Here is a 15620-nt window from a genome sequence, read left to right as displayed (position 1 = left end):
ATATTCTTTATTATAGAGTTTTAAGTAGGCGACCGGTACAACTCACTTTGAAATTTAAACTATATTAATATGCAATTTAATTAAGCATAGTTATAGGTATTTTATTAAATATTTTTTATTTATGTTTCTAAACCCTAACAGATGATCTAATCAGTATAAACATAGTTGTATTAGTTGGTTCAATTCGATCGGATTTTTAATATGCTACTTATAACAAAACAAATTGCTGCTATTCGCCCTCTTGTTACAAAAAGTAGAGAGCCCGTAGCTATCAATGTTTTTATTGGACCTTTAAAAAAAACCCAGATAAAGGCTTTCCAACGAAAAACAATCAGGCGTTACGATTTTTCGTAAACATGAAATTCGGTTGCAATCATGCATTTGTTCACGGTGAAAAATTATTGCGTGAAAATGGCCTTGTTTCCTATTTCATGGTACGTTGTTCATTTGTTAATTGTTCGTTTACGCGAACGGACTTTTATGCGTGTAGTATTGGAATCGCAAACTCTTCCGGAGGAAGAGTCTAAGTTCCTAAATCATCCAAACTAGAGTCCGACTCCACACGTCGACGTTTGACGTTGAACTTTGAGTTATTCGGTCCGTAGAATCTTGTATTTCAACTAAAATAAAATACTTCGAGATAATAATATCGTTCATTTGAAATTATTTTATTTTTAATAAACATAGCCTTCCATCCCTTCAAGTAAAAAACAAATTGAGAAATTTTGAATACTTCATATCAGCTCTTGACAGATGCTTCATTTGCTTAAATTTCAAAAAGAAATATATCAATTTCCGCCTAACTACGATAAACCCTACCTGCGTGAAGAGATCCGTCGTTTGCTCCGTAAGCCGAATCCGCTCCTCCACGTACTGCGTCTCGAGCTTCTTTAACTCGGCTGTTTTCTGTTTCAACGCATCCGCCGCCTTGGTTGCTTCGAGGGATTTCTGCACCACCTGCTTCTGGAGCGAGTGCGACACGGGCGTTTTGGACTAAAATACGGTTGATATTGTTTGGTAAACTCAATTTCATGTTCGCACTAACTTACCCTCTCCTTCACATTTGTATTAAAGTTACATTTGCACATCCGTTTGTGCAGACTCAAATCACCCTGCAGCTTCTCCCGCTCCACGTTGAGACTTATAATTTTGCTATCTTTCTCACTGCACGATGCTTTAAGGTTCTCTAGCTCCTGGTTGATATTACCGAACTAATCGAAAACGATACCAATCACAAAACTTTTACTTTTTTTCAAAATTCACACGCACGCCCACGCACACACACCAATTAAGCTAATTACAACGGTTACCTGAAACTTGGACGTGCTGAGCTCCTGCTGCAGCTGCTCGATGCTTTCCTCGTGCGACTGGATCGCCTTCTGGAGCACATCGTTGTGGTTCTGCAGCTCCTGTATCGTGTTCTGCAGCGTGTTCGACTCCCGCAACAGTTGCTCGTGCTGAACGCTCTGAAAGTATATCACGGATAATCAAACCAATCGCAGATTAAACTTTCCAATCAACTTGCTGCACTCACCGTTTCACCGTAGCCCGCCAGTTGGCCGCTAAGGGACTCGATTTCGTCCCGCATCCGCTGCAGTTCCAGCTGGTGTTCCATTTCCTGTCGAAGGCCACCACGAATTGAGAGTGCGTTCCGGTACGACCATGAGGGAGGGTGTCAATTTTCGACTTACCAGTTCGGCGCACTTTTCCCGGAAGTAGGTCAGGTATTCACGGTCACGCTGTCTGGAGGCAATCTCGCGCTGGAAATCGGCCATCTGGGCCTGCAGGCTTTTCATTTCATCCTTGAGCAGCGCCACGTGTCGGTGCTTCTGGTCCTCGAGCTTTGGTTTTAGTGGGAAGGAGAAGGAGAAGAAGAAGAAGTTAGTTTATATTAGACCCAGGGGATGAGGGGAGCATTCAAGGGGGAAAAGTTTATCCTGCAGTAAATTTGTGGCGCGTGTTGCATGATATGCTGCAGCAGGTGTTTATAATTTAATTAACTTGCAACTTGCAAATGGCCGTGCTCAGTAACTTAGTATATTATTTTTTCTGAGCAGTGAATAAAATAACACTTTGAAGGTGTACTCCACTGGAATCACGAAGTCGTGATAGGATCCATGAAACAAAAGTTTTGAAATTATGGAACCGGAATATGATGTGAAAATAAATATTTTTACATTTCGACGTCGTCGTGCTATCTTGTCGCACCCGCCATTTTGACGTTCGGAGAAAAAAGCGTTTTAATGTTTGACCTTGAATAAACAAAAATGAGAGCACGCATTGTAAACAATAACAAACACGCTTTGTTTGGCTGGCCATTCTGTGCATTGTCCCGAAGTTTGGTTGAAGTTGGTTGCTGTAGTCCCGAGTTATAATTACAAATGTTTACGGTAGTCTAGCTTGTACGTGCGTCAAACGCATCCTGACTTTCCTGGCCTGAAATCCCGTTGGCCTTTTGTCGCACTTACATCAATTATCAGGGAGTGACAAGATAGCACGACAAGATTTAAACTACTTTCAAATGTAAAGTGACAAAAATTTTCGGAGCTTTTTTGGTTTTCATTGAATATCTTAGGATTAAAATCGAATTTCGGGGATCTGTGAAGGTCAAAAGATGTGGCACTGTGAGATGCACAAAATTGCGTTCTTAACTCAATTTGGCCCAAAATGCACGTACGACAAGTTAGCACGACGGCGACGATTTGTGCTTTGCCATTTATGACTGATTTGACTAATTCGTTGGAATTCGCATTTTTTACCAATAAACATCCAAAATAAACCAGTACCGTCAACTGGGGCGAATTGCGACACATGGGGCGAATTGGGACAGCAGTTTTAACCATGTTAGAACACAATATTTTGATTTTTCTGGTTGGTTTCGGATAGAACAGACTAAGACCAACAAAATATGTACATCCAACACTGATGTCCCTGTTCAGACTGTAGTCCCGATTCACCCCAGATGACGGTACAAGAATGATTAGTAAAAATTATGTAATAGTGCTCGAGAAAAGTCAATTTGAATCCAAAAGTAGATTTCAACCTTTTCAACTAGGCGATAATTTTGGCAGAAGAATCGGCAAATTTAATAAAAAAATATTTCCTTGGAACATTATGTTTTGTATTTTTGATTTTTTATAGAATAAATAAATAAGGGGAAAATAGAAGTATATGCAACAAATTGCACAATGATGTTTTTTACGAAGTTGGATAAACATGACTAGTGCTTAAAATGTTGAGAATTGCGAAGAGAAGCAAACACTTTTTTTATTCTATTCATATTTTTCCTATTCCGCAATTTTCAGAGTTTCGGCTATTCGATTTTTATATTTTTTTCATCTGAAATTTGCAATCAAAAAGTACTTATGTGAATTTTGATAAAGTACCCCGTTTTTGCCTTTCTTACTAAAGAAAGGTAAAGCTTTTACTTTATGTCTGGACATCATTTTCATCTTCGTAAATAAGACGATTCAGTTATAAATAAACAAAGTCGATGTTATGAATTGAAAGAAGAGCAGTTCTCTAGGATTTCGGTCATTCGATTTTTTTTGTATTTTTTAATCCGACTGAAACTTTTTTGGTGCCTTCGGTATGCCCAAAGAAGCCATTTTGCATCATTAGTTTGTGCATATAATTTTCCATACAAATTTGGCAGCTGTCCATACAAAAATGATGTATGAAAATTCAAAAATCTGTATCTTTTGAAGGAATTTTTTGATCGATTTGGTGTCTTCGGCAAAGTTGTAGGTATGGATACGGACTACACTAGAAAAATAATACACGGTAAAAAAATTTGGTGATTTTTTAATTTAACTTTTTATCACTAAAACTTGATTTACAAAAAAACACTATTTTAATTTTTTTTATTTTTTGATATGTTTTAGAGGACATAAAATGCCAACTTTTCAGAAATTTCCAAGTTGTGCAAAAATCATTGACCGAGTTATGAATTTTTAATCAATACTGATTTTTCAAAAATCGAAATTTTGGTCGTAAAATTTTTCAACTTCATTTTTCGATGTAAAATTAAATTTGCAATCAAAAAGTACTTTAGTGAAATTTTGATAAAGTGCACCGTTTTCAAGTTATAGCCATATTTAAGTGACTTTTTTGAAAATAGTCGCAGTTTTTCATTTTTAAAATTAGTGCACATGTTTGCCCAGTTTTGAAAAAATATTTTGAAAAGCTGAGAAAATTCTCTATATTTTGCTTATTCGGACTTTGTTGATACGACCTTTAGTTGCTGAGATATTGCAATGCAAAGGTTTAAAAACAGGAAAATTGATGATTTCTAAGTCTCACCCAAACAACCCACCATTTTCTATCGTCAATATCTTAGCAACTAATGGTCCGATTTTCAATGTTAATATATGAAACATTTGTGAAATTTTCCGATCTTTTCGAAAAAAATATTTTCAAAATTTTCAAATCAAGACTAACATTTCAAAAAGGCCAAACATTCAATATTACGCCCTTTTAAAATGTTTGTCTTGATTTGAAAATTTTGAAAATATTTTTTTCGAAAAGATCGGAAAATTTCACAATTGTTTCATACATTAACATTGAAAATCGGACCATTAGTTGCTGAGATATTGACGATAGAAAATGGTGGGTTGTTTGGGTGAAACAGAAAACATCAATTTTCCTGTTTTTAAACCTTGCATTGCAATATCTCAGCAACTAAAGGTCGTATCAACAAAGTCCGAATAAGCAAAATATAGAGAATTTTCTCAGCTTTTCAAAAATATTTTTTTCAAAACTGGGCAAACATGTGCACTAATTTTAAAAAATGAAAAACTGCGACTATTTTCAAAAAAGTCACTTAAATATGGCTATAACTTGAAAACGGTGCACTTTATCAAAATTTCACTAAAGTACTTTTTGATTGCAAATTTAATTTTACATCGAAAAATGAAGTTGAAAAATTTTTACGACCAAAATTTCGATTTTTTGAAAAAATCAGTATTGATTAAAATTCATAACTCGGTCAATGATTTTGCACAACCTGAAATTTCTGAAAAGTTGGCATTTTATGTCCTCTAAAACATATCAAAAATAAAAAATTAAAAATAGTGTTTTTTGTAAATCAAGTTTTAGTGATAAAGTTAAATAAAAATCACCAAATTTTACCGTGTATTATTTTTTCCAGTGTAGTCCGTATCCATACCTACAACTTTGCCGAAGACACCAAATCGATCAAAAATTCCTTCAAAAGATACAGATTTTTGAATTTTCATACATCATTTTTGTATGGACAGCTGCCAAATTTGTATGGAAAATTATATGGACAAACTAATGATGCAAAATGGCTTCTTTGGGCATACCGAAGGCACCAAAAAAGTTTCAGTCGGATTAAAAAATACAAAAATTAAAATTGAAGAAAAAAGACCGATTTCGTAGAGAATTGCTCAGAAGTTATATTCTTTAGTAAGAAAGGCTCTATCGCACCCCTGGTGGGATAATATCGGGGTTTAAGTTATAAATTTGCTGAAATTTTTTATAAATTTATAAATAAAATTTAAAAAAATATGTATAACTTATCAACACAAGTTCTGAAAAGTTCAAATCTTCATCACCCATTTCAGTGCTGAAAAGTAGAACTTTTCAGCACTTGTATCGGAAAGTATCACTTTTCGAAACTTTTATTTTAAGTGGAGAAAAGTAGGTCTTTTCGTCGTGCGAGAATGACAGGAAAAGTAATTAGTTTAACAACGGAACTGCAAAAATATCGTGGACAATTTTTTTTAAATTTATAATCGCAGAATTTCGTGTTTTTCGCTTTTTTTAACTTTGTTGATACGGCACTTGGTTGCTGAGGCAAAGATAGAAAGAATATCTTTTCAGAGTTGTCCAATAAGCCTTCGTTTTTTTTTATTAAATTGTATTGTTTAGGGCTTATACATGAGCTTAAAATTAAAGAATAAAACAAAAAAAAAGTTTCCGAAGATTCTATTTTCCGAAGTGAAATTTTTCAAAGACCCTTCGGATAATTGAGTCTGAACTATAATGAACTTTTCAGTACTGTTATAAGTTGGCCATTTCGACACTATAGAAAGGCTGGCAAATTAAGTACTTTCTAAAAGAAGCTGCAAAAAAGTTACATCTCGATTCCTTGGAAACTTTTTGAAGAGACAAGAGACAGAAAATTGAAATAACATTTTCTTTCAAAAGTTTTAGTTCGAAATCTCCAACAGACCGAAAAATTACATGAAACCATAGGACCCGCTCGTGTGGATTAATCGGACCGTGCACTGGACTCACAATTCAGAGGTTGCTGGTTCGAATACCGCGGCGGGCGCTCAAAATTCCAAGTGTAAATTTTGGTATACGGCACCTTCGCTTGGTGCCGTACTCAAACACTTCTTGGGAGCCCAGGGCAGCGAAGTCCTTGTAGTTATACCAACCAATAGTGGTTGGTTCTAACAGGTTTGCTTGCTATAAAATCAACTTAATGGTTTCTAAGGTAATAAATTCAAAAGTTAATTTATATTTTGCAATTTTTTTATTGTATCATAACTGTGATGGGCTCATCCTCAAACTTCGTAGACAACTGGGGAAGAAAATATATAGTATGAACATTTGACCAAAAAATGTGCACGTATTTTATTGATGGCCCCTTTTCATTTGAAGCTTTTGTTATATTCTTTTGAATAATTTATCGAACGAAGGAAAAATTTGAAAATTTTTTGTTCAAGTCGAAACACTTTAAGAGCGAATTTTGTCTAAGTTACACTCTTTTAAGATGTTTGACGTTTGTTAACCTTCAAACTTTGTGTCCCTAGAGTGCTCATATTTTGCCCAGCAGCTAGTTTTATATATGTACAAACAACTCCTAAACATTTCAAGCAGAATGGTGATTTTTTTTTTGTCTTTAAACGCAGGACCAATAAAACTTGTTATGTTTTTTATGAACTACGTGCTATTTTCGTGTAAAATTATCAGTTAAATTATCCCAAAATTATGGAACAAGAAATGTGGAGCCAGTTTTCTGCTGTTCTTGATAAATAATTGAAAAACAATCAAACATTAAACTTATTCGACACAAAACCATCAATCGGGCTGGTAGTAATTCAGTTATTTTGGTTTTACAAATAGGCAAGTACCGTGCCAGTACCGAAACTTTTTCGCTTTCAATTCTAAACATTAAAAAAAATGTCTTTGATACTAATCAAATCGATGTCACTAAATGCTAGACTGATAAAATCACCAAAACACAGAAACCACATTCCCTCCAGACAATAGCAACAATCGCCAAATAAATCACATTTATTGTCTAAGTTTCACCCGGAAAATTGAGCCATCGTCGTGGAGTTGAATTCCGGTGAATAGCTGTAACCACCGAATTCATTCATCACTATCTGCCCTTCGAATGGAGCCATCTGGGACCGTGTGGACTGTGATGGAAAACAAGTTTAATTGTAAACTCCACCACAACCAATTGCTTCTGGTGGGAAAATCAATAAAAAAATCTTTTGCGGTTGATATATTTTTTGACGTTGCTTACACTTGTTGTAGATCCATTGTTTGTACTGAATCACTTTCGGCTTTAAAATTAAATTTTTTTAAGGTTAAAATTCTTCTTGGCTTATCCCAAAATCATCAACTAACACTCGATTCACTTCACACAGAAACTTTAATTCGTCCAACAAATGTCCGGACCCGAAAAACCGACCTATTTTCCTGCACTTCCCGAACCAAACTAACTCTTACTCTGGCTTGCAAGAAGTTGTTGTTCGTTCACCCTGACTGATGCAGGCAGGCTGGCGGTTTCACACATTTGTAGGCTCGTCCTCGTCGTCGCAGTGTTCTGGGCGACTCGTCATGTATCGCAATTCCATCAACCCTGTGTGGCATCGGAATTCAACCCCATCCAACCACTTCCGCCCACCCATCATTGTTTGTGTACAAATTGCACGAGCTTCGTGTTCGGTTTCGTGAGCCTCCCCTCGGCACGTGATTGTGCTGCTGCTCGTGCACACATTTACTACTGCTTTACTACGACCGTGTCACTAACTGGGATCTTGAAGTAAAATGGATGATTACTAAAATATTATGAGTAAATTCTATGGAAATATTTTTTCCTAAATCCATCATTCAAACAATTTTAATCGTTTCAAAAAAAGTTTCATTCATCAAACATTAATATTTTGCACGCGATTTACCCCGCATTGCCTCCAAGGGTATACAACAAATCCATCGGGCTGGTAGTAATTCATCACCTCGTAAAAGCATACACACTAAGACCAGGACGACGATTGACAGACAACTGCAGCGACGGAACCGCGACCCAGACACATTTGCACGTTGGGTTTTGCAGGTGTAAGGATTTATCATAGACTAATTATTTGTCTATGGATTTATGACTATGCAAATTCAGCTATAAAAATAAATAAATTAGTCTATAAAAATACAAAATTTAGTTAAATGAAATTACTTGGAAATTACATTAAAGCTGAATCTCTCTAATATAACTTTGTAGAATATTGTTACACTAAATAATTCCATTTGAAAAAAGCCCAAACCAAAACAAAAGTTCTCCGATCGGGTTCTAAATTTTTCTGGGGGTTTCTTGGCCAACATAATTAGACCCGCATTTTTTTTTTTTTTTTTTGTTTGGCCATTTGGGTGGGGAGGTTCGAAAAACGACAATTTTCGTAATTTTTCGGAAAAAAACACTTTTTCAAAAAATCATACCTCCGCGTCATTTCATCTGAATGGAATGGAATTTTAAGTTAAAAGTCCATGTGTCATTTCACCGTTCAAATCAAAAAAATATTGAAAAGTATTACTTTCGGTATTATAAAAAATGTTGCAAGCAACTCGTTGCAAAACTTGATTTTGTCAGCACTCGTCGTCAGGGATGGAACAATTGTAAGAATTTTTTTTGCTTGAAAATTTTCTTCACCCGCGAAAGAGAGAGAGGAGGCAAATCATGCAAAAGAAAATCAATCAGTTAAAGATTTTTTGTGGATCTCCTTGTTCGCACCACTTAAATTATGTTATTGCGTTTTGTTTACACACATTCCCCATAGAGCGTCCAATTTCCCGGGGTTAATTTTCAACAAATTTCCCGGGAAATCCCGGGAATTCCCGGGAAATTTGAAATTTGACGAAAATTATTCTAATCCTGTTTCTGATTAATCTTTTGCAACGAAATTGTATAGAACAGCAACTTTAATGGTCAAAATGAGTGTGAGGATCAATTAATGGCTTGACTGCTTGTACTGCCCATAATTGAAAATTCAGCTATTATGCCAAATCAAGTATTCCGAGAAAAACGCGTTTTAGTGTTTGTCACAAAATCTCTGTGAAGGCAATTTCCCATAAGAGTGGCATATTAGCCGTTTGGTTTTTCGCATCGGCAGCCAAGTCTAAACACTATTTCAGTGAAATTCAAGTTCCAAAAGATGCGTTGGAACATCCTCTACCACCTGGTGCTACACCCAAAATTCAGAGTCGAGATAATCGTCCTCTCAAAATTTATTGAGGGCTCAGTGCCAAAATCGATAGAATAATGGTACCAACTCACACCATCATAACAAATGAGTTCATTCGTTAGTTGAATCAATAAATCTCCAACAAGTGTCATACATCGACTTCTGACTTCTCCTTGGGCACCAAGCTGTGGTGGCCGAGGCAGCTATGTCATTGGATTGGTTTGTCAAAGGTGTCTCTGGTTCGATTCCCGTTGTCGACACTTTTGCTTTTTTGTTTGACGGATGAACTTTTTTGCAAATGAACCTCGAGAGAATAGTTCTATCGCCCATCTCGAGCTGTGTTCTCTGCGTCCGTGAATGGTACCACTATTCTCTCGACTCGAGACCATCATTCTCTCGGACTAGCGCTGCCAGTTTTGGGTGTAATAACTCGTTTTTGCCAAAAGTGGATATTAGCCGTTTTTTCAATGGTGGGCAGTGTAAAAAATCATGCAACTTTGAGAAAATATATAAACTTTCAAATTTTAAAATCTTTCAAATCGTCCCAAATGAATGAAAATATTATTAGTTTTTTTTGTTGAGAAGGATTTTTTTAAATCAAAGTGTTTGGACAGTGAAAATCTATGCTCCACAACCATAAAATTGCTTTAAAATTTGTCTCGGTGACCATAAAGTTAAAATTAAAAACCAAAAATTTAACTTAAGAATAAATAAATAAACACTGAATTTACCTTAAAAATCTACTTTCTAGCGCTTTTTAACTTGAAACACTATTTCATGAAATCACAACTCAAAGTTTGCAAATATTTGGAGCGAGTTTTGAAATATAGTTACATTCTTTGGGTAAATTTCATATGACACGAAGTTATTTTTTAATGGTTTTATGATATGATTTTAGTTATATGGTATTCAGCCTAATAAATTAATTAGATTAAAATAATTTTGAGTATTTAAAAGTGATTGAAATTCAACGATATTTTTTCATATATAACCCTCTTACGCCCTTGGTAGCTCACGTGCTTCATAAATTTATAACATCAATCTGTAATTTCTCGAATACTCAGGAAAAAATTCTTCTCACAAACCTTTTTTTTTAATGTAATTATATCAGTTCAATTTCCATCCAACATGTTCAAGGTAAAAAAATCAAACAAATCTCAATGTTGATCTAGGCCGGAATATGTAAAGATCTTATTTTCAAATAATATTACAAAAAACCATTAAAAAAGGTTCTCAAAAATAAAATAGTTTATATTCATTCCATAACAGCGTAAGTTTTGTGGTCCAACATATAAGCAAACAATATTCCTAGTGGTGAATGCTTCAGGAATAAATATGATCTGAATTAAACCTTGACATGAAATTTACAGACAAGCTGATTAGTTCAATATGAACAGTAGATGGAAATAAATAAAATCAAATAAGGTTCTCCAATTATTTTTTGTATAATTTCAAAACATTGGTGCCAAAAAGGTAGGAAAATGTATACTTCTGCTTGTATTTCGGGAATTCCCGGGAAATTTACAAAATTTCCCGGGAAACGGGAAATATTTTTTTCAGGGAAATCCCGGGAATTCCCGGGATTTTTTTCCCGGGACGGGAAATTGAACGCTCTAATTCCCCATCTACAAAAAGTGACCGGTCATTTTTCGACTTGTGACGTTACACCTGCCAAGTGTAGTAGTGAAATAGATGTTCTGCCTAATAATCATGAAGATGATTTTTTGAGACTCCTTTTATCGATCCTTCGTGCGCGAGAGAGGAGAACTATGTTCCTTTACGATTTTTTTCTCTTGATGAGCGTAAACAGATTTTCTTTGGATGATGATTTTTCCATCGCTGCTCGTCGTATTTATACAACTCGGTAAACCTCGTTGGATAAATGTACGACTCGTGCTAAACAATTTTTTTACAACTTATTTCATAAGAGTAGTTTATGCAACAAGTTGCAAAAAGATGATTTTTACAGCACGACACGGAGAAAAAAGAATTCCCAAAATCGTGAACAAGCGTTCATGAAAATGGGAACCTCGAACAAAGTGTTCAAATCCCATGGTACGATTTTGAAAAACGTACCATGAAATTTGAACACTTTGTTCGTGGTTCCCATTTTCATGAACGCTTGTTCACGATTTTGGGAATTCTTTTTTCTCCGTGGAGTCGTACATTTATCCAACGAGGTTCACCGAGTTGGATAAATACGAAGAGTCCCCCGAGCAAAAATTTACAAACAAAAAAATCACTTAAAGAAAAAGTGTCTATTTAATACGTTAAACTGCCTTACCCAAAGCGTTCTCAGTCTCAGATGGTAGTCTCAGATGTCCCCTACAAGCTGCAGGTCTAAGCGAGTTGATATCTGGATGGAACATTTTTTTTATTTGAGTTTGAAAATTATGCTATTTTTTCACTAAAATGCCAATAACTCCCTTTAGATTCAACCAATTGGGATGCTTTTTCCTGCATTTTGCTGCATTTTTAAAGCCCTTTCAGATGCATTTTGAATTTTGAAATTAAATTGAATTTTGCCTAATTTATAGCCTTTTTAAGATTTTTGACGTTTTTGAACCACCAAACTTTGTGTCCCGATTTGCCCCACTTCCCGTTGACCTAGAGTGCTCATATTTTGGCCAGATGCTAGTTTTATATGTACAAACAACCCCTGAAAATTTCAGGCAGATTGGTGAGGTCCAAACGACGTCCCATACAAAGGGGTATGCTTTGTTAGTGGACTCGCTCTTAAATAAAAACGTTCTTGATATACAAATATAAAGGTTTTTTTCAATTCTAAAACTCAAGCATTGCACAACCAACATAAAACGTTCCAAAAGCTAAACTCATGTAAAATTGTATGAACTTTTAAAAAATACTTTCAAACGCATACGAGTGAATTTTGGAGACTAAACATTGGAAAATTGGACCTTAATAACACGCAATTTCCTTTATGTAAGTACACAAAAATGGTGTTTTTTTTTCAATCTTTTTTTCAGCACTAAAAAACTAATTATGCAAAGTTACAAAACAACCCGTTATTTCTAAATTAAAATATCAAAATGTACTAAAAACACGTTATTTCAAAATAAAAAATATCCTCTTGATTCAACTTAATAATAAATTATATTTATATATCTTCAAAAAACATTTGTCTCGATTTTTATACAGTTGTTTAAGGAAAGTGCAATTTAACGAAAACCAAATTTCCAATCATGTTTTTAAAAATGTTTTATAAGTTATTTGGCCAAAACAATATTTATTTAAAATTTGGCAAAAAACAGAAATAAAAATGGTCATATAAATTTGTACAATCAGCAGTAAACTTTTTGCACGTGGTTGGCCTTTTTTCAAATCTAAGACAGATGGGAAAAAATATTCATGAATTCCATCAATTTATTAAATGTTTGACAAAAGCATAACAATTATTCTGTCCGTATAAGCATTTCTATCTAGAAAAAAACCCTTAAAACTGATTTTTTTTTTTTGCTAAAAAAGTTGTAAACGTATAATCTATTACAACAAATGATTTTATTTACCAGAAATTACTCAGAAAAAAAAAACAAAAAAAAGGAAAAGATTTGCCAAATCAATTTTAACTTTCAATTCCACGCCGGTCTTTATCGATTACTGCTCTTTTTGATTATTTCAATAAAAGTTGAAAACTTTTTCATAACCTTTAAAGCTGTTTTGATTACTTCTGCTCCTAACCTAACCATTCCTCCGATCGAGTCCAACTTCGTTTGACCTAATTTCACTAAATTCTTCAGCACCCTCTCCTCCCGTCTTCGGAAAAAGTTTGCCGTTGGAAAGCATCGCGTGTAACAAGTTATTTTCACTGTTCCAACCTGTTCAACCCCACCACCCTTCCCGTATCCTGCTGCAAATTGCCGTGGCCAAAGGGGTGACAACGAGAGCACTTTAACACCCCCTCCTGAGGTTAATGCGTTGTTAATAACGTGCGACCATCATCACCTCGAAGGGGGTTTGGTGTGGGAGGTGGTATCTTTTTCTAAACTAAAAAAAGAGATTGTGGTTGCATGTTTGGCCTCATAAATCAATTTTCGACAGATGATTTAGCGCTGTGTAATCGATACAAATGGTCGGCGTCTAATGTGTCAACACCTTTCAACCGAACACGTGGTATGGCAGGTCTCCTTTCCCCCCATCCCTTTTTAGTTAGAATAATAAATATTATTCTTCACAAATCAAACCGATGACACCGTGACACGAACGTGAAACGTTTCAATCAAACCGTGCGCCGTCAAGAAGTCTCAGGCCAGCAACCAAACGGATTGGAATCACAGACAAGTGGGCGTGAATTTTAACTTAATTGAAGACAACGATGTACACCAGCGCAATCTGTTGTCTTTATGCACAACTTTGGAATAAAATTTTAGTTTACCGAAATTAGGAGAAATATTAATAAGTCAACCTAACTACAGCGCGCTAACACTCCAAATTCAAATTGTCCGTTATTTTTGGCGAATAATGAAAAACAACTCTTTCCTCGTCTGACTATCTCTGTCCAGAACCATAACTGAGTTGTTATATTATGTGCGGCAGAAATCACAACACAGGTCCGGGAATGTGTCAAGAAAATTTATTCTACGACGGCATAAATTTGACTCGGTTAGCACCCCGATCCTGTCCTTAGGAGGGTTGGAAAGTTGTTAGGGAAGTGGGAGGAGAGGGGCTTGCTTCCTTACCTCCCTGCGAACGTCAACCAGCGAAACAATGTCCTTCAGCTCCTGCACGTCCCTGTTCAGCTCGGCCAGCTGGCAACGCAACTGCAGGTTCGCGTCCCGGTACTGCTCCAGCTCGGCGTCCTTGGCGAGATTCTGGTGGAAACACAGTGAAATTAAGGGTTTAATTGGGGGTTTGAAAAGCCAGAGAATTTAAATATCTGATATTTCAAATTTCTTTTATTATTTGAAATCGAAACATTTTTCAGAGATTCTCAAGTATGCCATTTTCATCTGACCAGTCAGGGAAGAATAAAACTTTAATTCACAATATCAATGTTTACTCTTATATATGAAAACGGTGCACTTTATTAAAAAACTACAATATTTTCTAAATTTTGAGCATAGATTTTGATATGGAACGTAGATTTTGATATGGACTATAGAGCAAAAAAAATGTCTTGAAAAAATAACGAATTAATATTTAATTTTAATCTATAAATAATTATATTTTTCATTTAAAATATGTTTCCATTCAACAGTTTTTGAGATATAAAATAACATTTTCCGCCATAGTTTTATGGTGGATTTTTTGGTATTTTAAAGATATCTAAAACCAGATAAGACCGTTGCATATATTTTCAAAGTTTAGACAAAATAAACCGCAACTTTTAATCCATAGAGAAGCATGGACAAAACAATTCCACCTAGTTAGTTAAATTTAGAAATTTTAGTCAAACCAAAATTTTGACTTCAGTTTTAAATGTAAAATCAAATTTGCAATCGAAAAGTGCTTTATAAATTTATTGATAAAGTGCAGCGTATTCGTCAAGATAAATATTATTTTTAACTGAAAAATTCACGTTTTTAATTTTTTTCTCAATTCCTAAAAATATTTTTTTCCAAAAGTTCAGAAAATTTCCAATAAATAAATTAATTGCCGGAGAGTTATTGAACATTAGAGCTCTGTTTGCTGAAATACAGAGAAGTCTATTACAAACATTCCCATATTTTCCAATGCAGATATCTCAGCAACTAATGATCCAATTTTCAATGTTGAAAAATGAAACATCACAAGAGAACTCGAGCAAGAGAATTTTTTAAAGGTCCTATAAACATATAAGACACAATAGCTTATAGAACCTTTAAAAATCTAAATCTGTGAAATTTTATGATCATTCAAAAAAAAATATTTTGAAAATTTTGGAATCAAGACTGACTGATAAGGGCAAAAAATTCAATATTACGCCCATTCAAATGTTTGTCTTGATTGATATTTTTTTCGAAAAAACAAAAAAAATCACAATTGTTTCAGTTTTAATATTGAAATTGGATCATTAGTTGCTGAGATATTGGCATTAGAAAATGTGGGAATGTTTGGATAAGACATAAAAAACTTCAATTTTGCTTCTTTTTCTTTTATTTGCTGTATTTTAGCAACCAGAGATCGATTGTTTGCTTGCTAAAGGTGCGTCCAGTGTTGAACAATATAACTTTCGAAACGAGTGTT

The 15620-nt window shown here is 34.8% G+C and overlaps 1 protein-coding gene across 3 annotated transcripts in view; it reads right to left on the bottom strand.

Moving 5' to 3' along the window:
- The window catches only part of LOC6043713 (paramyosin), a 46027-nt gene that overhangs the window by 5483 nt on the left and 24924 nt on the right, over positions 1-15620 (bottom strand). For 2 of the 3 annotated variants that reach the window (XM_038253556.1, XM_038253554.1), the window contains 6 exons: positions 14135-14266; positions 1692-1841; positions 1535-1618; positions 1311-1466; positions 1050-1211; positions 820-993 (listed from right to left, as the gene is read on the bottom strand). In XM_038253556.1, the coding sequence (XP_038109484.1) occupies positions 820-993; positions 1050-1211; positions 1311-1466; positions 1535-1618; positions 1692-1841; positions 14135-14266 (858 nt within the window). The remainder of the gene's footprint in view (positions 1-819; positions 994-1049; positions 1212-1310; positions 1467-1534; positions 1619-1691; positions 1842-14134; positions 14267-15620) is intronic. The other variant, XM_038253555.1, reaches the window with a different exon arrangement.

The sequence above is a fragment of the Culex quinquefasciatus genome, chromosome 2 (assembly GCF_015732765.1).
Source record: "Culex quinquefasciatus strain JHB chromosome 2, VPISU_Cqui_1.0_pri_paternal, whole genome shotgun sequence".
NCBI classification, from domain to species: domain Eukaryota; kingdom Metazoa; phylum Arthropoda; class Insecta; order Diptera; family Culicidae; genus Culex; species Culex quinquefasciatus.
This window is presented reverse-complemented; position numbering and strand designations above follow the sequence as displayed.